This window comes from Arabidopsis thaliana, chromosome 4 (assembly GCF_000001735.4).
Source record: "Arabidopsis thaliana chromosome 4, partial sequence".
Classification (NCBI taxonomy): Eukaryota; Viridiplantae; Streptophyta; class Magnoliopsida; order Brassicales; family Brassicaceae; genus Arabidopsis; species Arabidopsis thaliana.
Genome location: NC_003075.7, coordinates 10,752,052 through 10,776,338, shown reverse-complemented (window position 1 = coordinate 10,776,338; position 24,287 = coordinate 10,752,052). Strand labels below are relative to the sequence as shown.

General features: G+C 35.1%; 6 protein-coding genes and 2 pseudogenes across 9 annotated transcripts; 6 read left to right on the top strand and 2 right to left on the bottom strand.

The window, feature by feature from the left end:
• Positions 1-396: 396 nt before the first annotated feature.
• PP2-A1 (phloem protein 2-A1) lies at positions 397-2,535 on the bottom strand. The gene is made up of 3 exons (NM_118104.5): positions 1,758-2,535; positions 1,249-1,370; positions 397-1,010 (listed from the first exon to the last, which is right to left on the bottom strand). Exons 1-3 carry the CDS (start codon positions 2,001-2,003, stop codon positions 638-640), a joined length of 741 nt encoding a protein of 246 aa, NP_193719.1. The 5' UTR covers positions 2,004-2,535; the 3' UTR covers positions 397-637.
• Positions 2,252-4,004, top strand: AT4G19830 (FKBP-like peptidyl-prolyl cis-trans isomerase family protein). The gene is made up of 4 exons (NM_118103.4): positions 2,252-2,726; positions 2,809-2,931; positions 3,170-3,286; positions 3,632-4,004. The coding sequence occupies exons 1-4, from the start codon at positions 2,406-2,408 to the stop codon at positions 3,758-3,760; spliced, it is 690 nt and encodes a 229-aa protein (NP_193718.1). The 5' UTR covers positions 2,252-2,405; the 3' UTR covers positions 3,761-4,004.
• A 3,031-nt stretch (positions 4,005-7,035) lies between these two features.
• Positions 7,036-9,267, top strand: AT4G19820 (Glycosyl hydrolase family protein with chitinase insertion domain-containing protein). Its single transcript, NM_001341374.1, has 3 exons — positions 7,036-8,412; positions 8,491-8,880; positions 8,992-9,267. Exons 1-3 carry the CDS (start codon positions 7,725-7,727, stop codon positions 9,018-9,020), a joined length of 1,107 nt encoding a protein of 368 aa, NP_001320000.1. The 5' UTR covers positions 7,036-7,724; the 3' UTR covers positions 9,021-9,267.
• A 1,276-nt stretch (positions 9,268-10,543) lies between these two features.
• On the top strand, positions 10,544-13,133 carry ChiC (Glycosyl hydrolase family protein with chitinase insertion domain-containing protein). 2 transcript variants are annotated; one of them, NM_001341373.1, is made up of 4 exons: positions 10,558-11,279; positions 11,664-12,053; positions 12,133-12,401; positions 12,543-13,133. In NM_001341373.1, the coding sequence occupies exons 1-3, from the start codon at positions 10,586-10,588 to the stop codon at positions 12,186-12,188; spliced, it is 1,140 nt and encodes a 379-aa protein (NP_001319999.1). In that variant the 5' UTR covers positions 10,558-10,585; the 3' UTR covers positions 12,189-12,401; positions 12,543-13,133. The 2 variants fall into 2 exon arrangements, with proteins under 2 accessions (NP_193716.1, NP_001319999.1); NM_118101.4 differs by lacking the exon at positions 12,543-13,133 and having other exon boundaries at positions 10,544-11,279; positions 12,133-12,405.
• Positions 13,134-14,234: 1,101 nt separating this feature from the next.
• AT4G19800 (Glycosyl hydrolase family protein with chitinase insertion domain-containing protein) lies at positions 14,235-15,509 on the top strand (the record flags this gene model as incomplete). Its single annotated transcript, NM_118100.1, has 2 exons — positions 14,235-14,862; positions 14,941-15,509. 2 exons carry the CDS (start codon positions 14,235-14,237, stop codon positions 15,507-15,509), a joined length of 1,197 nt encoding a protein of 398 aa, NP_193715.1.
• A 4,021-nt stretch (positions 15,510-19,530) lies between these two features.
• AT4G19790 lies at positions 19,531-20,373 on the bottom strand (annotated as a pseudogene; the record flags this gene model as incomplete). Its single annotated transcript has 1 exon — positions 19,531-20,373.
• Positions 20,369-21,289, top strand: AT4G19780 (annotated as a pseudogene; the record flags this gene model as incomplete). The annotated part of the gene is made up of 1 exon: positions 20,369-21,289.
• Positions 21,290-22,136: 847 nt separating this feature from the next.
• AT4G19770 (Glycosyl hydrolase family protein with chitinase insertion domain-containing protein) lies at positions 22,137-23,029 on the top strand (the record flags this gene model as incomplete). Its single annotated transcript, NM_118097.3, has 2 exons — positions 22,137-22,524; positions 22,611-23,029. Exons 1-2 carry the CDS (start codon positions 22,158-22,160, stop codon positions 23,027-23,029), a joined length of 786 nt encoding a protein of 261 aa, NP_193712.2. The 5' UTR covers positions 22,137-22,157.
• Positions 23,030-24,287: the final 1,258 nt, after the last annotated feature.

The window sequence follows — 24,287 nt, the reverse complement described above, 5'->3', positions numbered from 1 at the left end:
CATCAAACTTTAGAATACATAAATTAAACAAATGGTACACCGTACACATCGCAAACAAAATTTTGATTGGAATATATTCCATTTTCTTTTACGTCTTGTTAAACATGTTTGATTCTTTATACTTTTCATTTGATATGTTAGCTAGCTTTATTCTTCCATTTTCTCCACCAAAATGGAATTTTCGAATACTCTTTTAAAAAGTGAACATGATCCACGCATATAGACTGTTCGCTCATATACCTTTAAGATTATCTATCAAAAATGCCTAATTGAGAGATTATGTGGATATTTTACACATGTTTAGAAAATATTGTTTATGCCAAATTAAATATGGGTTTTGATAGGATCTAACTAGGTTTAAGGTTCATAGAAAATCTTTCTACTTTTTATTTTTTTACCAAAAATAAATTCATGTCAGCTCGTTAAAAGTTAGAACATTGTAAATGAATTGATTCGAATATAACAACCTTCAAAACACTCGTTTTGAGTTTATTCAACACCAACATTAAAGTTATTATTAAAACTAAAAATACGATAGAACAACCTTATTATACACACATGACATGATGTGAAATATATGTTGAGAAGGTCCATTGGTGCATATGGAGATTTATGTTTTTCTATGCCATAACAATTATTACTGTTTGGGACGAATTGCAACACCTTTGAGGGAGAGCCCTTTCTTCCAAACACCAGCCGCATGCTCATACATTGAGAAAGTGATCTCTCCGGCAGCGGATTTCTCAGGTACGAACTCGCCAACTCTGACATCGACCCATTTATACCTTGGAAGTTCCCTCAAACTCACCTTTTTCTCTTGTGGTTTCTCCTTACCGTTAGGCAAGACTAGCTTTAGGTTCACCGGCGTGTCCCATCCATAGGCCGGATCCTCTAGCTTCACCTTAAAGACTACCTCGTAAACAATCCCCGGAGTGAGGTTCCTCGTGTCGAATTTTCCCGTGATGTCGAGCCAACAAACGTTTTTCAATCCCACAGCTTCCACATTCTCGCTTTAAAAATCATCCAAAACAAACTAAAGTTTGTCACTTTGCATTAATAATTATAGGTCAAAATTCGTATTAATATTGCTATAATATACACACACAAACTTAAAACGTCGTAACCTGTTTCGAATTTATCAAGGATACTTTGATTCATACTCAACTCTATTGTAAATCAAATATGTAACAAAGATATTCATTTTGTGGTAACATTCATAGTATGGGATTTAAATGAAACGTATCTTACTTTGGTGACTCTTTTTCGGTAAACCAAGTCCAATAGTTGACGTCATCAGACCAAGTTATAGAGAGGTTCTTTGCAAAGAGCATGAAGCAGTTGCTGTTTCTCTCGTCCACCCAATATTTGATCTGTTTAATATATATTATACGCAGATCATCAAACCAAATGAATTCATGGTCCGTCTTAAATATATTAAGATTGATTTTCTTAACAAAAAGTTACCATTTTGATAGTGTTACTTTAGTCCATTAGTTCTATCTTATTTTATCTTTCGAAGCATTTGAAACCTATGTGGAAGTAGCAATCATGTCTTTCTAAACCAAGCAGAATGGAAACGTTTGTTTTGTGATCTGATCATTTTTTTAAGCTACTTTTTATTTTAGAAATGAGAGATTCAATTTTTTTGAACCAGAAGTTCTGTGTTTGCAATTTTGTTTACCTAAAGGCTCCGTTTTGCGTAGTTATTTTCTGAAAATAGAAACACAAGTGAGCTAATTCTTAAAAAGAATATGAACCTGTTTCTTGGGTTTCAAGAAAACACCAGACCGTAGCTGTTCAGAGAGATTAACAGAGGAGAGAGAGATCGGAGGATCTGCGTCTCTGAGAATGGCCTCACAGTTGTGTGGAGATTTCACCGTTGAAGCTTTCATCGGTAAAGTTGTCACCGGTGGCGCTTCTTTCTGCACCGGGATCAAGTATTTCGAGTCTTGGTTTCTAAACATCTTATTTGGTAATAATTCTGAGCAATGTTTCTTGCTCATAAACCAGTATGATGTATTTATTTTTGATAAATTTGTTATCTTGATCAGTACATTCAACTTGACAGAGAAAAGCTATTAAATGTGTACATATATAGCCCTAGGTAAAGGGGTTTGATCAAGAATTTATTCTATCATGTTTTATCTCCTACTTTTTCCTCTTTTGTTTTTTTCATCTATCTTATTACACTTTCGTAACACTTTATTCACAAAACTAAAGTTTGATAAGGGAATACAATATGTAGCTTATTCTTGTTTCCACTAGAAAGGTTTTGGCAGCAACTATCGTAATCCCAACCCAATCCAAATCAAATTCCATCCACTTCTGAGTTCTGACCTCTCAAAAGCTAGAATATGTGTACCTTCATTTTTATACTTTCCTTATAAAATAAAAAGGAAAGAAAAATGATTCGGTGCTTCGCGTGGACACCACTAGTAGGTGCTCCCTTAATCACCACCGTCCATTTCACATCTCCGCCATCTCTCAGAATCTTCGCATCTCGTTCTTCCGCACCATCATCATCATCATCATCATCATCGACAGTTGCAGCAGCATCTAGAAGATCAATATCTCTGTCAATTATCGCCGTCACGTCTTCCGTCGTCTCCTCCTTTTGCTTCTCGTCTCCGGCACTAGCCGACTTCTCTGAAATCCCTAATTCCGGCGGCGTTAAAGCTCTCGACCTCCGAATCGGCGATGGTGACGTTCCCATTGAAGGAGATCAGGTTTTGTGTTTTTGTATTTTTGTATAGATTTCAGCAAATGAACGAACCATTTGATTCAATTTTGCAAAGTTTTGAATTTTAGATTGAAATACATTACTATGGGAGATTAGCTGCGAAGCAAGGATGGAGATTTGATTCAACATATGATCATAAAGATAGTAATGGTGAAGCTGTTCCTTTCACATTCGTCCTTGGTTCTAGCAAAGTATAAACCTTTATCTCTATATGCTTCTATCTCAATCATGTGTTGCATAAAGTCCAAGTTTTTGTGACATGGGTCTTGAAAAATTATCTGAATTTGATTTAAAGGTGTGACCTTTGATACATTTCTTCATTGAATAGTGATGTAACAAACTAAGTGGTTTGGGTTTTTGAAGTTGATAATACTTCTTCTATGTCTCTATGATGATGTTTTGTGATGACTGAAACATTTTGATGTGCAGGTAATTCCGGGGATTGAAACAGCTGTGAGGTCTATGAAAGTAGGCGGGATTCGTCGGGTGGTTATACCTCCATCTCAGGGATACCAGAATACATCACAGGAGCCTCTCCCACCAAACGTATGTGTGCACACACACCTCTTTCTCCTTTAACATTTTCATATAATATCTTAATATGAAAGTCATATGTTATTTTAGAGTCCCACATGGATTAGCTTTGGGCCTGGCTTAGTGCCTTAGTGCACCACACTCTTAAGCTAGTTTTGGTTTAGGCCTAAACTATTTAGGTGATAAGAACATAATTAGTTACGTCATGTTCAGTAGCCACAGGGACTTGAACTAGTATCAATCTGTTTGATATGAAAGTTTTAGAGAACCAGTCATATTATTCAGATTGTTTGCAGAAACATATAGTACCAAAGATTGGTTTAAAAATCCTTTGTTTGTTTCTTGTTGTGTTTGCAGTTCTTTGACAGACAGAGACTCTTCACGACTATATTTAACCCAACACGTCTCGCCAATGGAGAAGGTTCTACTCTTGGAACTCTCGTTTTTGACATTGAACTTGTCAGCACCAGACGCCTTCACCGATGAGTCATATTGTCCTAGTACTTTTGGATAAGTGAATAGAAATTTCAACTTTAGATGTAAATGAAGTTGATTATTTGTCACTTCTCTCCCTGCTTTGCATTCGTATTACATTTGTGTGTATAAATAAAAGGTTGCTAAATAATAGACAACGAAACGTTGCTTGTTTTGTTTCACAGTAACTAAAAAAATGTCTTCCACAAAACTCATCTCGTTCATCATAATGATTGGCATGATGATCAGATTGGACAACACTTGGCCCATTGATAGATATTTCGAGGCTGAATGGACCCAGAGTTACAGGAATTCAAATTATGGCTACGGTCTCTCAAGCTTGTGCGGATGGATCATGGATTAGACCTCGGGGAAGACATCTGATTCTACTCTTGAGAGCTTGCTTGCCTATTGATATTGGTGCTTGTGTAGAAACGCATCTTCCATTAAAAGGTTAAAGGCAGTATGCATGTTAATCTTTCAAGCTGTGGTCTATTGCCTATGGAGGGAAAGAAATTCAAGACTTCATACTGCGGTGTTGAAGCCCGCTCAAATTAGAATAAAGGACGTTCAGTTACTGTGGAGGGCTAAATTGGCTGGTTTGGACCGACCTTTTCAACTTAATACTGTCGGGCTTTCCTCTGCTTCTTCTTCTTGGCAACACCAAAGTTATCTCTCCTGCTGGTTTGGTTTTATATAGAGGTGATTATTGGGTGCCTTTGCTTTCAGATTCACTATCAGGCCATCAACTCTCGTTATGCTTCAAGAAATGCATATTTTCAGGATTTTATTTTTCTCTTGCTTCACATATATAGGCTTCGGTTTAAGCTGCTTTTTAAAATTCATCTTTGTTGTCTCTATTGTAATGTTTCAACTTTCAAGGATGTCCATATCATGAAAGAATGAAAGGCTAGTGTATTATTCATTGAATTAACCAAAACTCATTGAAAATTGAAACTTTCAAAAGAAATTGTTATAATTGCCTTTTCTTTGGTATTTTTTTTTTAAAATATACCTTTTCTAAGCAATTTTTATTTATGTCATCTTCTTATTTTTAACGACTATTTTATCCTTATTTAAAAATAATTAAGTTAACAAAATAAAAAAATCGAATTCCCACAAAAAAAAATCCGATAATAATTTTTCCACCAAAAATTTTCAACAAATTTTCCTGCCAAATATTAATGATCCCGTAGTTTTGGACGGAAAACTTGATCCCGAAAATTAGGGTTTACAATGGTTTTAAAAGGTTTTTAAAAAGATATAAAAGTGTTTTTAAAGGGTTTTAAAGAATTTACAACGGTTTTCAATAGGGTTTAAAAGATTTACATTTGTCTTAAAAAGTTTATAAAAGAATTTAGAACTGTTTTAAAATGCTTAAAAAAAAGTTTTAAGAGATGTACAAAGGTTTTAAAAGGATTTACAATTGTTTTAAAAGTATTTACAATTTTTTAAAAAGTGATCTTCTAATTGCTAGAATCTTTGTAAAGTGATCTTCTAATTGAGAGAATTTTTTGTGTTAAAAGGTATTTAAACGGTTTAAAAAGGTTTTTAATGGATTTACAAGGATGAGAACATTTTGGATCAGAAAATTTTGGCGGGAAATTTTTGTGCAAAAAAAATAAAAATTGGCTAGAAAATAAAACGGTTTTAAAGGATTTTTTTAAAAAAAATTAAAGGATTTATAAGGGTTTTAGAAATCTTTGTAAAAACTCTTGTATATCCTTTTAAAACATTCTATAATGATTTTTACAGGAGTTTAAAAGATTTACAATTGTTTTTAAAGACTTTACAAGAGTTTTAAAGTGATTTATACAAATATTTTTTTATAAGAGTTTAAAAAAAATTGTTATGAGAAAGATGATGAAACTGGGATTTCAGTCAAATGTGGCAACATATGGACCTATTGTGAAAGGTGCTTGTGACTCTATGGATGCGGCAGTTGCATTGGATCTCGAAACAGATAGAAGAAGAGGTATTACGATTGATGCAAAAAGGTATAACATGGTCATTGAAACTTTGAGCAAACAAATTAAGCTACCTAAGGCATTTAAATTGTTCAATGAAATGCATAGCAAAAAGATACAACCAGATATATATATACGTTCAATTCGCTTATCAGAGGCCTATGTAGAGCACCAGATTACGTGAGAGTGAGGAGATGATGCGTAAAATGCTGAGAATAGGTGTTGCTCTTGATGTTATCATTTACGGTGGTATCCTCAATGGTTATGCCAAAAGAGGACTAAAATGAAGATATGTTTTGCGAAATGATTAGAAGGAAAGTTGTTTAGCCTCATTGAAAGTTAGTGTTACAATTGTAACAACTTGGATACAGCAGCCAAGACATTCTATACTATTGCCATGTCGTCCTAACTCAAACTTTCAACATACTCATTCTACGATATCTGAAAGGTGAAAAGATCAACAAAGTTATGAAGCTTTTTTCTATAGTGCACCATCAAGGAGAAATTGCTGACACTATAACTTACAATATTCTCTTGGATGACTTCTACACGAAAATAATTTGGTTCTTAGTTCTGTTTTTTTTTTTTTTTTTTTTTGTCTTTTTCATAAGCCCAAGGCTAATGTATTCATTAATTTAACCAAAACTTATTGAAAATTGAAAATTGAAACTTTCAGTTTAGTAGGTAAAACAATACATTTACATATTACTATAATCTATCGTATTTATTTAAAATTCATTTTATTCTTGTTATTGTTATAATTTTTTATCCAAATTTGAACTGAGTCTGAACCAAAAAAAAAAATCAAACCAAAACAAAATTTGGTTCTACTTGTAGCCTACTCTGCAAAATCTGAAATTCCAAAAATATAAGTTTTTATTTGTAGATGATGTGTTATTAATATCTCAATCTTGATAGTCAAATGCTATTTTGGAGTCCCACATAGATTAGTGTTGGTCGTTGGACCTAGGTAGTTCCTTAGTGCACCACATGTCCACACTCTTAAGCTGGTTTTGGTTTAGGCCTAGTATTGTTTAAGATCTTATCAAAGTGGTATTCGAGTCATTCAACCCTCATGAGACAACTGGCTAAAGAGAACAACTAATTTATTTGGTTTTTATTGTCCCTAAAACACCACTCACAAACCAAATTTCACAAATTCACCTCCACTCATTACATACTACTTGTTCCTAAAAGACCACACTCACATTATTATTGCATCCACTTGTTGCCCCTCATTCATTTTAGACCACAAATTATACTCTAAAAAAGTTTTATCCACATAAACAGAAAGATTCACACATGGAGAAGATAAGAGTTCCTCGAGCAGCCAAATCAGCATGTGTATATTGGTAGGGATCAAATCAATTAGGAGGGGGTATAAAGTGATGAAGTGTTTGGTTTTGGGCATGAGAGAATTTGGCATGCTATAGCATTCACACCCTAAGACTCTATACTTGGTTCTATATGGTTGCTCTCCTCTTTACTTCTTAGTTTTGTACTTCAATCCCGAGTGAAATAAAGAAGTTTACAATTTCATGTCTTGATAAATCTGATCACAATGTTTGGTTTTTAAAAATTCTCTGTTTCTTTCTTGTTGTATGTATGTAAGTGTGTTTTGCAGTTCTTTGATATATAGACAGAGACTCTTCACGACCATCTTTAACCCAACACGTCTTACCAATGGAGAAGGTTCTCCTCTTGGAACTCTCGTTTTTTACATCGAACTTGTCAGCACCAGACACCTTCACCGATAAGTCATATTGTCATAGTACTCCTTGGTTTCTTGTTAATCAAGGAATCAAAATAATATACGATTAAATTGAATTTAAAAAAATCTTTCTTAAGCATTTAATATTCTATACTCTAGTGTATATAAATGAAGTTGATCATGTGTCACTTGGTCCCTGCTTTCGCATTCGTATAACACGTGTGTAGAAAAAAAAAATTGGTTGATAAATACATAATCAACGAAACCATGCTCGTTTTTCTCACAGTAACTCGCAACAATGTCTTCCACAAAACTCATTTCCATCACTTTCTTCTTATCTCTCCTCCTACGATTCTCCTCCGCCCAAACAGTCGTGAAAGCTACCTACTGGTTTGCGGAGAGTGAATCTCCGTTGGCCCAAATTGACTCATCTCTCTTCACTCACCTTTTTTGCGCTTTCGCCGATATCAACACTCTAACCTATCAAGTCATTGTCTCCTCCAGAAACAAACCCAAATTCTCAACATTTACACAAACCGTCCGACGGAGAAACCCTACCGTGAAAACCCTTTTGTCTATCGGCGGTGATTTCACATATAATTTCGCGTTTGCGTCTATGGCAAGTAACCCCACCTCTAGAAAACTGTTCATTAGTTCTTCTATTAAGCTCGCTAGATCGTGCGGATTCCACGGTCTCGATCTAAATTGGAAGTATCCGAGCATTACGACGGAGATGGACAATTTCGGGAAGCTACTTCGAGAATGGCGATTGGCGGTTGAAGCAGAGGCTAGAAGCAGCGGTAAACCGCGTTTGCTTTTGACGGCTGCGGTATTCTACTCCTACAGTTATTATTCGGTCTTACACCCAGTTAATGCCGTTGCCGATAGCTTAGATTGGGTTAATCTTGTTGCCTACGATTTTTATGAATCGGGTTCGTCTAGAGTAACTTGCTCACCAGCTCCTCTCTACGATCCTATAACCACAGGTACAAAAAAATAACTGAACTAAGCTAAGATAAAGTAATAAAACCTATACATATATAACGTGTTGAATATGTATATAGGTCCAAGCGGCGACGCCGGAGTGAGAGCGTGGACTCAAGCTGGACTTCCGGCGAAGAAAGCAGTCTTGGGATTTCCATTATACGGCTACGCATGGTGTCTCACAGACGCCAAGAATCATAACTACTACGCGAATAGCAGCGGACCGGCGATATCACCAGACGGTTCTATCGGATACGATCAGATAAGAAGGTTCATAGTGGATAACAAAGCAACGATGGTTTATAATTCGAATTTGGTTCAGAATTACTGTTATGCCAAGAAGACTTGGATTGGTTACGATGATAATCAAAGTATTGTTATGAAAGTGAAATACGCTAAGCAAAGAGGTCTACTTGGTTATTTCTCGTGGCACATTGGAGCTGACGATAATTCTCGTCTATCTCGTGCAGGTTCGGTTTTATTCCAATTCTAAATAAAATAAAATATTCGTTAGTTTTCTTATCAGAAACGAAAAGGTAATGTTTTAATGATTTATTTTGGTATTTTTTGGATTTTTACAGCGTCACAGGCATGGGATGCTAAGAGGTAGCAACGATGGTAATCCTACAGAAGTATTAATGTTGAAAACGGCCAGTGAAGAAGTTTTGTTTTTGTAAAACTATGCGAAAACAAACGTTGTTTGCTTATTTATTGCCAAAGCAACAAGGAATAATATGATATGAATATAATAGAAGCAAGAACCAATTTGTTTTTAATTTAGAAAAGAAACCATATTTAATTTGTTTCTTTTTAAAGATGTCATTGTCACCCTTCTCTTCTCAGTGTGTTATCTCAACCCGAAAAGTCAAATATTATTTTGGAGTCCACGTCATTGATTAGCTTTGGCCTTAGCTAATCTTAAGCTAGTTTTGGAAAGTTTGGGGGTAGACTGGCTTATTGGTCAGCCACGTGATCCTCATACAATGACGGACTAGAAAGGAGCAAACGAGACAATTAGCCCAAGGCGACGGTATTAATGTGATAAGAACAGAAGTGGAAACTCAAACATTAAGAAGAAAACACTCATAAAGAAAAACTAGTTGGGAGGGATTTGGTTCTTGAGAGTCCCTCGTGCTGTCCCCCAAAACGCCACTATTATATTGCAGCCACTTGTTGTCCCCCATTCATACTCAAAAGTGGTATCCACTTGAACATGTAGTTGACAAGATTTCATGGAGTACACTGGCCACACATCAGCATGTGTATAATGATTGGGAGCAAATAATTAGGAGAATATATATTGACTTTTGTTTTTACAATAAGTAGGAGAGGATATCAAGTGATTAAGGGATTGGTTTACGCATGAGAGAGTTTGGCATGCTAATAGAATTCACCTTAAGATATCTATACTCCGTTCTTTGGTTTCTCTCCTCTTTTGATTCTCTGTTTACCATTAGTTTCATATATAATCCGATACGACATGCTAATTTGATTGCCGACTTGCAGTGGCCTATGAGACCAAAACTCCTTTTATTCCGTTTAACGAGAGAGATTGATAGAACGAATTATATATATAACCCATACTTGAAGATGTGATTCTTCAAAAACTAAATAGTATCAAAATTGTTTGAAGAAAAATATATTATCAAAATTGGTAAAAAACATATTAAAAAAATGGCAGTACTCTGTAGACAGAGACTCTCCACAACCATTATTAACCCAACACGTCACATGCATGGAACTTGGCAGCAACCATACACTTTCACTAATGAGTCATTACCGCTATTAGTAGCCATTGGTTTCTTGTTAGACAAGAAATCATATAATATACGATTAAAATTGAATATAAACAAAATCTTTCGTAAGCAATTGGATATTCTATAGGATACGTGAGCTGAATATTCAACTTTGATATAAATGAAGTTGAATATGTGTCTCTTGGTCCTTGCTTTCGCATTCATATTACACACTTGTGTGTTGACAAAATAAAATGCAAAATTTTGCCCCAACTAAGACTTTTTCTCGTTTAGCAAAAAACAAAAACTAAGACTTTTCTCTTTCGTAAGATATTATTCATAGATTTCTCATTTTCAAAGTTGAATTACGTAAGAAAGTAAATATACTTTTTCAATAAATAGACAACAAACCATCTCTGTTTTTCACAGCAACTCGAAAATGTCTTCAACAAAACTCATATCGCTCATTGTCTCCATAACATTCTTCCTCACTCTCCAATGCTCAATGGCACAAACTGTCGTAAAAGCTTCGTACTGGTTCCCGGCGAGTGAATTTCCGGTTACCGACATTGACTCATCTCTCTTCACTCACCTTTTTTGTGCTTTCGCTGATCTCAACTCTCAAACCAATCAAGTCACTGTCTCCTCCGCAAACCAACCTAAATTCTCAACCTTTACACAAACTGTCCAACGCAGAAACCCTTCTGTTAAAACCCTCTTGTCCATCGGCGGTGGAATAGCAGATAAAACCGCGTATGCTTCTATGGCAAGTAACCCCACTTCTCGAAAATCATTCATTGATTCTTCGATAAGAGTGGCTAGATCCTATGGATTCCACGGTCTTGATCTAGACTGGGAGTATCCGAGCAGTGCGACGGAGATGACCAACTTCGGAACGCTACTTCGAGAATGGCGATCAGCGGTTGTAGCAGAAGCTAGTAGCAGCGGTAAACCGCGTTTGCTTTTGGCGGCTGCGGTTTTCTACTCCAACAATTACTATTCGGTACTGTACCCGGTTTCAGCCGTTGCTAGCAGCTTGGATTGGGTTAATCTTATGGCCTATGATTTTTACGGACCGGGTTGGTCCAGAGTGACCGGTCCACCAGCCGCTCTGTTTGATCCTTCAAACGCAGGTACAACAATTTATTTTTTGGTACAGCATTATATGAACTAAACCAATTAAATCCCAAACTTTAGGTCGCGACCATTTTTTTGTTTGGCTAAAATAATTCACAACTTTTTTGTTTCATGAATCTTAAGAAGTAAAGATATATTCAATATAATTACAGTTAGTGTAATTTATCTAAAATATGAAATTTTGACAAATTTAATTTATTTCTTTCGATTTTTCTTGGTTTACTTGCACGAAATTTGGTCTTGTTACAGCACAAGTTTAGCTTTTAAAATATTCGGTATGCAAATTTTGGTTCGGTTTATAAGGGTCAACATTAAATAAAACGATCGATAATGATTAAACCCGGTTTTGTATAATGATTAAATCCGGTTTGTGATAATAGGTCCAAGCGGAGACGCTGGAACAAGGTCATGGATTCAAGCTGGACTCCCAGCGAAGAAAGCTGTCTTGGGATTTCCATACTACGGGTACGCGTGGCGTCTCACAAACGCCAACAGTCATAGCTACTACGCGCCTACCACTGGAGCGGCGATATCACCAGATGGTTCGATAGGTTACGGTCAGATAAGGAAGTTTATAGTAGATAACGGAGCAACAACGGTTTATAACTCCACAGTGGTCGGAGATTATTGTTATGCCGGCACGAATTGGATTGGTTACGATGATAATCAGAGTATTGTGACGAAAGTTAGATATGCCAAGCAGAGAGGTTTGCTTGGTTACTTCTCGTGGCATGTCGGTGCTGACGATAATTCTGGTCTATCTCGTGCAGGTTTGATTTGATACCAAATTCTAAATATTAATATTAATTGAAAATGTTATGATTTTTGACGATTTTGGGGATTTCACAGCTTCACAGGCATGGGATGCTACGACGGCAACCACCAGAACTATACAGAAGGTTTAAGCTGTCCACAGTTTCGACAACAGCAAGTGAAGAAGTTTTTTTCGTAATTATACAGAAAATAAACTTTATCTGCTTATTATATATATTGTCCAATAAAACTATAAGTTTATTAATTGCAATGCTTCTTTTCATTTATAGAATTACAAATCATTTTGTTTTGTTAAAAAGAAGAATCAAACAATTCAAATCAAATCCAAGGAACCCTTTCTATTGGTACAGTACATGTTTCCATATATAGTAGTCTAACTACGAACTAATAAGTCTATGATTTTTACAACATTCACGTAAATGTTATAACCACATTCTACTTTAGGAAATTACATATTAATAGAAGAGAATCCTGGTTTTGGTCAGGCGATTGGTCACCATTTGGGAGTCTAATGAATTTTCTCAAACGCACCGGAGGATACCTTATATCGGGAACTACTGTAACATTGGACTGAGAAGAGCAACATGCTTCATCGAGATATACCCAAATCAGCAGTACAACTTCTGAAATTGATAGTCTCTACCATCAAAGAAAAGCCTCTCCTCTAGCATGCCACCTATAACAAATTAACAACCCTGAACTCGCCTGTTCTTTACTTCAGATATGGTTTGCTAAGACCGCTTGACGAGTCCACTAACCCGGTGCTTCATCAGGGTATCATAGATTCTCGTCGTCGAAGATGAGTACGGATTCTGCATGGTTCGATTCGTTCGTATCCCCCATGCACCTATGGACTCTGTCGTCTAAATGTTTTTTCTTTTTGTATTGGGCTGTTAAGATTAGGTTCCAGATATGTATTTTTTTTCTTTCTTTATCATGCTTCATATAGAAAACCATTTTCCAAAAACACTATATGCATACACAACTATAGATCCAACCTAACGAAATATCTCTAATTAGATACATATATCCACTCAAATCTTAGATCAATACATGGTTGACAAAGTTATTGCTAGACCAACATACTATACACATTATTTCTTCATCTTATATTTAGCAGTTTTTCAAACATATAATTCGAAAATTTAACCATTTTGTTGGTTCATGCGCATATATGTTCGTTTCTCTTCTTAGTTCGATCAATAATGTTGAAATAGACCAATCCTGTACGTTTCCAAAATAATAAATTTAATTGAGATTTGAAAATTTCTAACTATCATGGTTTTCTGAACTAATCTTTATAGTTTTTATTAACAGAAAGATTACAATGATCAAGTATGTATATCTTTATAAATCGGTTATCCACTTTCACTAGTAAATGAAACCACTAGCTAACTATATACATATATACCCCAAACAGGCTAATAAAATAGCTCTCAGACTCTATCTAAATTTTTAGATATATAGAAGTTGACCCAGAAAAAAAAAAATGTTAGACTCATTCATCAAAATTTGGTTTTAGAATTATCCAGACCACACACTTTTGAAGTTGCTGATACATGTAAATCTCCGGATTTAATATCAAGCCATAGAAGATGGAAACTTTAAATAAGAAAATCAATATTATAATAATGTTTTAATATGGGGTATTTTCATAAATTTCAGCCTTTCAGGTCAAGATCACAAGAATGTTAATAACAAAAAAATATCATAAGAATGTTGCTGTTACATGTAAATTTCTTAAATTGGTAAAGTGGATTAAATTGATCAATCCATTGAAGACGAACGATACTTATATCTAGTTCTACACTGGAACTCTCATCTTCGACATTGAACTTGTCAGGAACTAGAGGCCTTAACAATTAAATTTCGTATACTTGTTATTTTCTTGTTGAATAAGGTATCTAATAGAAATATCCACTTTGGAAGTATCTTTGAATATGTGAACAGAATGTTTCAATTTTAATCTAAACGAGCTTGTTTGTGGTGTCCCACTCACATCTTCACCAGAGACATTTTCGTTTGTCGAAATTATAAATTCAATGTTGAGTTTGTTTATGTTCAGAAACTAAAAATATCTTTGCCCTAAATCCTCTATAAATAGATAACGAACCCATCCTCAGTTTATTACTACAAAGCACAACAAAGCATTCTTTTAAAAGACTCTCGACCAAAAAATGTCTGAGTCCGACGTCGTCAAAGCTTCATACTGGTTCCCGGCTACTGACTTTCCGGCCACGGACATCGACTCATCCCTTTTCACTCACCTCTTCTGTACATTTGCCGATCTCGAAGCTGAGTCATACGAAATCACTATCGCCACATGGAACCAAGCACCATTCCACGCTTTTACAGAGACTGTCCAACAGAGAAATCCTCACGTTAAAACACTCTTGTCAATAGGTGGCGGTAATGCTGACAAAGACGCGTTCGCATCCATGGCAAGTAACCCCGACTCCAGGGCATCGTTCATTCAATCGACAATCACCGTTGCTAGGTCGTACGGCTTCCATGGCCTCGACCTAGACTGGGAGTACCCGAGAAACGAGGAAGAGATGTACGATTTCGGGAAGCTACTGGAAGAATGGCGATCGGCCGTTGAGGCCGAGTCCAATAGCAGCGGTACAACGGCTTTGATCTTGACAGCTGCGGTTTACTACTCCTCGAATTACCAAGGGGTACCGTACCCTGTTCTGGCCATTTCCAACAGCTTGGATTGGATTAATCTTATGGCCTATGATTTTTACGGACCGGGTTGGTCTACAGTGACTGGTCCACCCGCCTCTCTGTATCTTCCAACCGACGGTATATATATCTTCACTATTTTACACACTATCTCTTCATGCAACACCTTATGTTTTCTGTTCGTACTTTTATGGTTAGGTCGAAGTGGAGACTCAGGTGTGAGGGACTGGACTGAAGCCGGACTTCCTGCGAAAAAAGCCGTGTTAGGATTCCCATACTATGGCTGGGCCTGGACTCTGGCAGACCCCGACGTTAACGGCTATGACGCAAACACCACTGGACCAGCAATATCAGATGACGGTGAGATCAGTTACCGTCAGTTACAGACGTGGATAGTAGATAATGGAGCGACGAAGGTGCATGATGACATGATGGTCGGAGACTATTGCTACGCCGGGACAACTTGGATCGGGTACGACAGTGAGAAGAGCATCGTCACCAAAGTGATATACGCTAAGCAGAAGGGTCTGCTTGGTTACTTCTCGTGGCACGTTGGAGGTGACGACAACTCGGAACTCTCTAGTGCAGGTTCGACTCCTTACCATATACTTATTTTATGTATGAGTTGGAAATATAGTAAGATTTATCATCCGATCCATGTAATAAATAGCACGAATTGGACGATAATTTATAACAGTAGGAAATTTGATATATTGAATTTTGTTTTTATAGCGTCACAAGCATGGGATATTACAGAGATGGAATGATCCGAAATTTGGTTCTAAGCTTCTAAGGTTGCCATCCTGATTCCGAAAATGGCAAGTGAAGGAGATCAACAAACACGTTTGCTGCCTTATATTAATTGCAAGAAAAAGTAATAATGATACCACGTTTGCTTAATTTTTTTTTATTTTTTTTGTTGTTTGATAATAATTTGCTTCTGTATTGTTGTACAAAAATAAATAAATCATGTTTGCATATTATTATTGGGAATATATTATTTGCTTATTTAGACTCGGATTGTAATTAAGCATTATAACACCAACATAGATGAATAAGAAAACTGTTGACATGAATAATTAGAAATGAAACCAGATTTTTTTTTGAAAACCATAATGAATCTAATATTAGAATTAGGGAATTGTATACTTTATTCATAGCGCAATGCCTTGGTTTGAAACAACAGTTGAGATGAACATAATTGGATAGAGTTTTTTTTTCTTGGGAAACAGTAGAGATGAACATATTCCCCCCCCCCCTCCGGGACGTTAATGGCTATGAGTCTATGACGCAGACACCACTGGACCAGCGATATCGTCTGACGGTGAGATCAGTTTCCGTCAGTTAAAGACGTGGATAGTAGAGAACGGAGCGACGACGGTGCATGATGAGATGATGGTCGGAGACTATTGCTACGCCGGGACAACTTGGATCGGGTACGGCAGTGTGAGAAGAGCATATTGACCAAAGTGAGATACGCTAAGCAGAAGGGTCTGCTTGGGTTACTTTTCATAGCACGTTGGAGGTGGCGCCATCTCGAGACTCTTTCGTTGGTTCGATCGTCTCCTTACCATATACATACTTTCCTTTTTTTCCTTCGTACCATATACTTTATTTTATGTATGAATTGGAAATATACTAAGATTTAACATCTGATCCATATAATAGATAGCACTTGGAGTAGGACGATAATTAATAACATTAGGAAATTTGATGAATTGAATTTGGTTTTTACAGCGTCACAAGTATGGGATACTACCAGGCCCGGCCCACCGTAGAATCCTTGGCTTATCATGTACTGTGTACAGAAGAAAACATTATTGATGTTTAGATCTGTTATTTATGTTTGGCTGAAACAAATTGTTTATCTACGGAGTTGGACTTTAGAATCCACTCTTTCTTTTCTTCTTATACGTCGTTTCATCGATCTTAGCAGTCTTTTTGTCCTTCGTTATTTTTTTAAGATAAAAGTTGTATTTTCCTACACTATTTTTAACGGGAAAACATGGTTTTACAGCTTTGGTGAGAAAACGTCGGTTTACGATTTTAGCAGAAAAACACGATTTTTAATATTGGTGAAAAACAATTTTTGTGATTTTAGCAGAAAACGTCGATTTACGATTTTGGCGGAAAATGCAGTTTTACAGTTAAAAAGAAATATTTAAACCAAAAAGTGAAGTTTAGTAAAATAATTTAGTTTTAATGTATTAACATTTTTAATAAAAATAACTAATATAATAAGAAAAATAAATGGGCTTAATTGAATACCCATTTATTTGTGTGAAATCTCATTTAATAAATTGGTTTATTAGGCTAACCCATTTAACTCTATTTTACTTTTTTTCCTAAATACGTTTAAATGAATCAATTTCTCTTACACATACATATTAATTAAATGGAGTTTTCATACCCAAATTAACATCACTAGATAGTACCATATGATACTAATTATGATACTATATGATATCATCTCATAGTAATAATCTTTCTTTTTTGTACCAATGCAATCACCATGTTAAATTAAGATGAAAATTCAATTAAGTTGTCAACGAGAATGAATTCATTAACGTGGCTGCTTTCGTATTCTTTGTTTTAGTTTATTTCTGAAAAATATTCTTGTTTTAGTTAATCATTTAACATATTCAATGCCCACCCCATCGCATCTAATCGCAATATTAATTATTGAAATATGAACCAATACATGTTAGAACGACGTTAACAGATAAATTGTTAGATATATAGACTAAAAACCCAGTCTTTATTTTCTTTTTTCTTAACCGTAGACTTTTTTTTGTAGTCAATTTCTAATTTCATGTTGGACAAACCAAGCCACATAATTAAAAATAAAATCCCACTTTATAGATAGTCTATGATAATATATATAATGAAAAATTTTAGTAAAGTAGACAACTTTAAGAGTTTTAATTAGGAGAAGACACTTTTTTACAAAAATTTTGTAGAATAACACTTTTCTCTCCTTTCCTCGAATAGAAAGGCTTATGTATTATGTCACTAGTATCTTTTTTATTGTTTTCCTCATATATTCTTTTTCTTCTTTTCAGCTAAATCTTTTTAGTTTGTTTTGTTAAAAGATATTCATAGTTTTTTATCACAATAATATGTTAATCTTTAATTTTATTATGTGAATCTAAAATCTCCATATATGTTATATTTAGCAGATATGTAATATTTTATCTTATTTTAATCTCAATTTAACGGTATACATGATAATGTTAAAAGTGGTATACATACGGTATTGTACGATAATAATGTAAAAAGCAATGTATAATATTGATATAAGAAGTGGTATACTAGGCACGACATTGTATAAAATAGTACACAAAAAAATAACTTATAGCGTTGTACAACTATAAAATAAGATGATGTACATGATATTGATAGTATTACATAAAACGACGAAATGGTAGGTCGGGCTATACACCACCTAGTGTACCGTCTACATCATTATACATTTTCACATCTATTGTACACCACATCTATAAAAGATAGAACAATTTCCATCAGTGTATTTAATGGTTTATGAAATAATATTTCCATCAGTGTATTTGATGGTTTATGAAATAATGTACAAACATCAATGTACAAAATGATGAGATGTACGAACGTTAATGTACAAAATAATTTTTAAATAATACGAGATTGATATACGAAATGTACAAACTTTGCTATATACTATAAGAGAATTTACAGATTATTACTTCAATATAATGGTGTACTCACGCTTGTGCACCTTCATGTTCAATTTAATGATGTAAACAGAAGAAAAAAAATTAGAAGAATAAATAAAGAGTTTACCCAAACAAAGAAAAGAAAAAAGAAAAATAAAATAAATGTGGATCCACATAAATATATCTCTATTGCACAATGTAAATTTAGTCTCTGATATGTTGTTGTTATTTAATCTATTACACACCTCTCTATCTCAGAAAAACCAAAATGTGTCTATTTTTCTAAATACTTTTCAAAGTACCTATTCTCTCTTTTTTTTTTTGAAAACGTGTTTATTTAACAAATAACCCTTTTTCTTTCATCCGTCATATAGAAAACCATTTAAAAAAGCCCCTATATATATATATATATCCAAACTATATAGGCGATCTTCAAATGTATTGACCGAGACATCAAGAACAACATCACATTAAGAAGAGAGAAACGTCCTTTCAAAAGTTTTCCCATATATCTATTGACATCCTTGGTTTTATTCGTTTTTTCCAAGCTCTCAATATCTTAGGTTAAGTAATCTTGTAATCCCTGACTTTTCATTTTAATGATATTTACATGCGTTTTTTTTTTCGTCGTGACATTTACATGCGTTTTTCAGAGTTTTATAAAGTAATCTTTAAAGTATTAATTTTGTTAAAAGAAACATTACAATGATCAAGTATGTATATCTTTATAAATCGGTTATCCACTTTCACTAGTAAATGAAACAACTAGCTAAAACTATATACTTGTTTACCCCAAACAGGCTAATTAAATACCTCTCTATCAACAAATTTTTAGATATATAGACGTTGACAAAAAAAAAATAGATTTATAGACCTAACCTAACTCATTCATCAAAAAATTGTTTTAGAATTATCCAGATCACACCTTTTAGAAGTTGCTGATACATGTAATCTCGGGACTTCATATCAAGCCATAGAAGATGGAGATCTGTTATAAGAAAATCAATTTTAATAACAAAAGTTTTAATGTGATTTTTTCATAAATTTTAGTACTTCATATCAACATTGGAACTTATTAGCTTGTATATACTTAGGCTATGCTTGTGGATAATAGAGTTGGTTAAGGGCTCTGTAATTCATGTGCATTGTCTGATCTAACAGATTTGAGTTTAGTCTGATATTGAGTATGAACCATATTAATAAAAGCAGGAAAAACATGCAAAACATCTGATTTGTTCTTTAACAGATAAATCCAAGTGGCTCTACTAAAATCATCAACTATAGTGAGAAAGTATTTAAAACCATCATTAGTAGGGACAGAGAAAGGTCCCCAAGTATCTATATGAACTAAATCAAATGCAGCAGAACACATGTTTTGTCTATATTGAAAAGATAAATGTTTTTGTTTTGACAAATGACAAACATGACAAACCGGGGAATGTTCTTTATTTATCTTTTTATCTTTAAGGTTCAACACATCAGACAACAAATCAATCTTAGAATAAGCAGGATGACCTAATCTCTTATGCCATGTAACAGAATCAACAACAACAGAAGAACAAACAGAAAACTCAGGACACATAGAAGCAGTACCTTTTAAAGACACAATATGATTATTTTCATTGAAATCCAGAACATAAAGATTCCCAACTTCACTACCTCTACCAATCATCAACTCCTTTGTAAGTTCTTGAACAAAAAATTCATCAGATGTAAAGCTCACTTTTGTTTTCAAAAACTTAGTAAGAACACTAACACTGATCAAATTGAATTTAAATTCAGGAATATAAAGCACATTATGTAGAGAGATTGCATCAGACAGTTGAATGAATCCTATGCCTGCTATCTTGACTCTACAATCATTTGGGAGTCTAACAAAGGTATTTTCTAAGGACCTAAAGTCTAAGTATAGGTCTCTATTGTGTGTAACATGGTGAGTGGCACAGTTTACTGCAGAATTGAAGTCTTATTTCAAGTTGAGAGATTTGGGTGCAGCTAAGTACTTTCTTGGTATTGAGATTGCACGTTCAGAAAAGGGGATTTCAATTTGTCAAAGGAAGTACATTCTGGAGCTGTTGTCTACTACAGGTTTTCTTGGTAGTAAACCGTCTTCGATTCCTTTGGATCCAAGTGTTAAGCTGAATAAAGAAGATGGTGTTCCTCTGACTGATTCTACCTCTTATCGAAAGTTGGTTGGAAAGTTGATGTATTTGCAGATTACAAGACCTGACATCGCTTATGCTGTTAACACTTTGTGTCAGTTTTCTCATGCTCCAACAAGTGTTCATTTGAATGCTGTTCATAAGGTTCTTCGCTATCTCAAAGGCACGGTTGGACAGGGTCTTTTCTATCCTGCAGATGACAAGTTCGATTTAAGAGGATACACAGATTCAGACTTTGGTTCCTGTACTGATTCTCGGCGTTGTGTGGCTGCTTATTGTATGTTCATTGGAGATTCTCTTGTTTCATGGAAATCAAAGAAGCAAGATACAGTCTCTATGAGTACAGCAGAAGCAGAATTCCGAGCTATGTCACAAGGCACTAAGGAGATGATTTGGCTTTCTAGACTTCTTGATGATTTCAAGGTACCATTCATTCCTCCAGCTTATCTCTATTCTGACAACACAGCTGCTTTACACATTGTCAACAATTCAGTGTTCCATGAGCGAACCAAATTTGTGGAACTTGATTGTTATAAGACACGAGAGGCAGTTGAATCAGGTTTTCTTAGAACCATGTTTGTGGAGACTGGCGAACAGGTGGTTGATCCATTGGCTAAGGCCATTTATCCGGCTCAGTTTCACAAGCTTATTGGCAAGATGGGAGTGTGCAACATTTTTGCCCCACTGCCATCTTGAGGGGGGGTATTAGCTTGTATATACTTAGGCTATATTTGTGGATAATAGAGTTGGTTAAGGGCTCTGTAATGTCCGGTTTATTCATCTAATTAAGGTGGATCTCTTGGTTATTTCTGGTTTAATAGAGTCTGTACACTATACATAATTGTAACAAACTCTTTGGATCATTAATGAGAAATTGAGCTTTCACCATGTTTTCTCTCTCGAGCATGGTTCCTATTAGAACTCTCATCTTCGACGTTGAACTTTTCAGCAAATAGACAAGCCTTAACAAATGAATCATTTAGTACTTCTTATTTTCTTGTTGGACAAGGTATCTGATAAAAAAAATATCCACTTTTGAAGTATCTTTTAATATGTGAACAGAATGTTTTCAATTTTGATATAAACGAGCTTGTTTATGGTGTCCCACTCACATCATCACCAGAAACATTTTCGCTAATCGAAATTAGAAAATTAATGTTGAGTTCGTTTATGTTCAGAAATTAAAAATATATTTGCCCCAAATCCTCTATAAATAGATAACGAACCCATAAAGTTTATTACTACAAGCAAAACAAACTAAACTCACATCAAAGCATTCTCTTAAAAGACTCTCGACCAAAAAAATGTCTCCCTCCGTCGTCAAAGCTTCATACTGGTCCCCGTCAGATGATTTTCCGGCCATAGAAAAATCGACTCAAATCTCTTTACTCATCTCTTCTGCGCATTTGCCGATCTCGACTCTGATTTAAACGAAATCACTATCGCCGAATCGAACCAATCAGATTTCAAGGATTTTACAAGGACTGTCCAACGGGAAAATTATCAGGTGAAAACCCTCTTGTCAATAGGTGGCGGGAATGCTAACAAAGACGCGTTTGCATCCATGGCAAGTAGCTCCTACGGTAGGAAATCATTCATTCTGTCTACAATCTCCATTGCTAGGTCGTACGGCTTCGATGGCCTCGACCTAGACTGGGAGTACCCGAGAAACGCGGCAGAGATGAGCGATTTCGCTGAGCTACTGAAAGAATGGCGATACGCCGTTCAGGGAGAGGCCTATAGCAGCGAATTACCGGTTTTGATCTTGACCGCTACGGTTTACTACTCCTCCAATTACAATGGGGTAGTGTACCCTGTTAAGTTCATTTCCGAATTATTGGATTGGGTTAATATTAAGGCTTATGATTTTTACGGACCGGGTTGTACCGAAGTTACAGGTCCACCCGCCGCTCTGTATCTTCAATCCGACGGTATAATCTTTACTATTTCTTCATTATTTTACACACTATATCTTCATCCAACACCTTAAGTTTTCTGTTCTCACTTTTATGGTTAGGTCCAAGTGGAGACTCAGGCGTGAAGGACTGGATTGATGCCGGACTTCCTGCGGAGAAAGCAGTGTTAGGGTTTCCATACTATGGCTGGGCCTGGACTCTCGCAGACCCCAAGAATCACGGATATTACGTAGACACCACTGGACCAGCGATATCAGATGACGGTGAGATCAGTTACAGTCAGTTAAAGACGTGGATAGTAGATAACAAAGCGACGACGGTGCATGATAACATAGTTATCGGAGACTATTGCTACGCCGGGACAACTTGGATCGGGTACGACAGTGAGGAGAGCATCGTCACCAAAGTGATATACGCTAAGCAGAAGGGTCTGCTTGGTTACTTCTCGTGGCAAGTTGGAGGTGACGACAAATCGGAACTCTCAAGTGCAGGTTCGTCTCCTTACCATATACTTATTTGATGTATGAATTGGAAATATACTAAGATTTATCATCCGATCCATATAATAAATAGCACTTGGAGTACTCTAGGACGATAATTTATAACAGTAGGAACTAGGAAGTTTGATGAATTGAATTTGGTTTTTACAGCGTCAGAAGCATGGGATAATACGGAGAAAGAATGATCCGAAATATGGTTTTAAACTTCTAAGGTTGCCACCCTGATTCTGACATTGGCAAGTGAAGGAGACCAACAAACACGTTTGCTGCCTTTTATAAACCTGTTTGCTTATTTTAAAGAAAACAAACTAGTTGATGTCAAAAAGAAGAATAAAACAACCAGTTTGCTTATATATTGAATTTTTTTTCTTTGATAATAATTTGCTTCGCTATTGTTGTACAAATAAAAAAAGCATGTTTGCATATTTTTATAGGAAAAACAACGCTTTCTTATTAACAATTGGTTATGAATTTGAAAATCGTGAAACTTAACAAATTGATTCTACACACCCACATAAGCTATATCTTGTTCAATTCTTTCCGCTATTTTATTACTCGATTTTTCTGTTATTGCACTGTTTAGTTGATATACGGTCCAAGATTAAAACAATTATATATTTTTTATTTTGTGGTGTTGTGAAAACTAACTTTTTTCTCGTATATAATTCTGAAAAACATAAATTTTATCATATTAGTGTTTAATCACAACACATGTCAACTATTTTAACACGCGTTAATTGGAAAATTTTTATATTAAAATTTGTAACATTTTAAATATTTAGTTCTCATATTTTATACTTTTGAAAACTTTCGCGAATTGAGTTTCTATTTCAGTTTGAATTTATCTCAGAAATAAACTTCACGGTTTGGAAATGGTGTTTTTTCTCGGGCCTTTAGTGTTTGTTTGGCTTATGCTTTCCGTTGTGAAATTGTAGGCTTTTGTTTGTTATTTCGTTTGTAATTTTTGGTTTTTTTTCTGCCACTTGTTTATCACTGTAAAAATCTGTCTCCAATCAAAAATAGTATAAAACTTAACATTCATTAAAAAAAAACAGTAATATAAGCAAACGTCTTTATTTTGTTTTACAATAAAACGTCTTTATGTTTTTCTTACGATAATATATAACCAATAAACAGACCTCTTCAGCAACAAATCAAAGGAAAGGAACAGCAAACGTCTTTAGCAAACAAATAGAAAAAGAAAAGAAAGCAAACGTGTTTATTTTTTATTTTGTTTTTCTTCTTTCACTTTTGGTCGTCTCCGAGTTTTATTCTTCG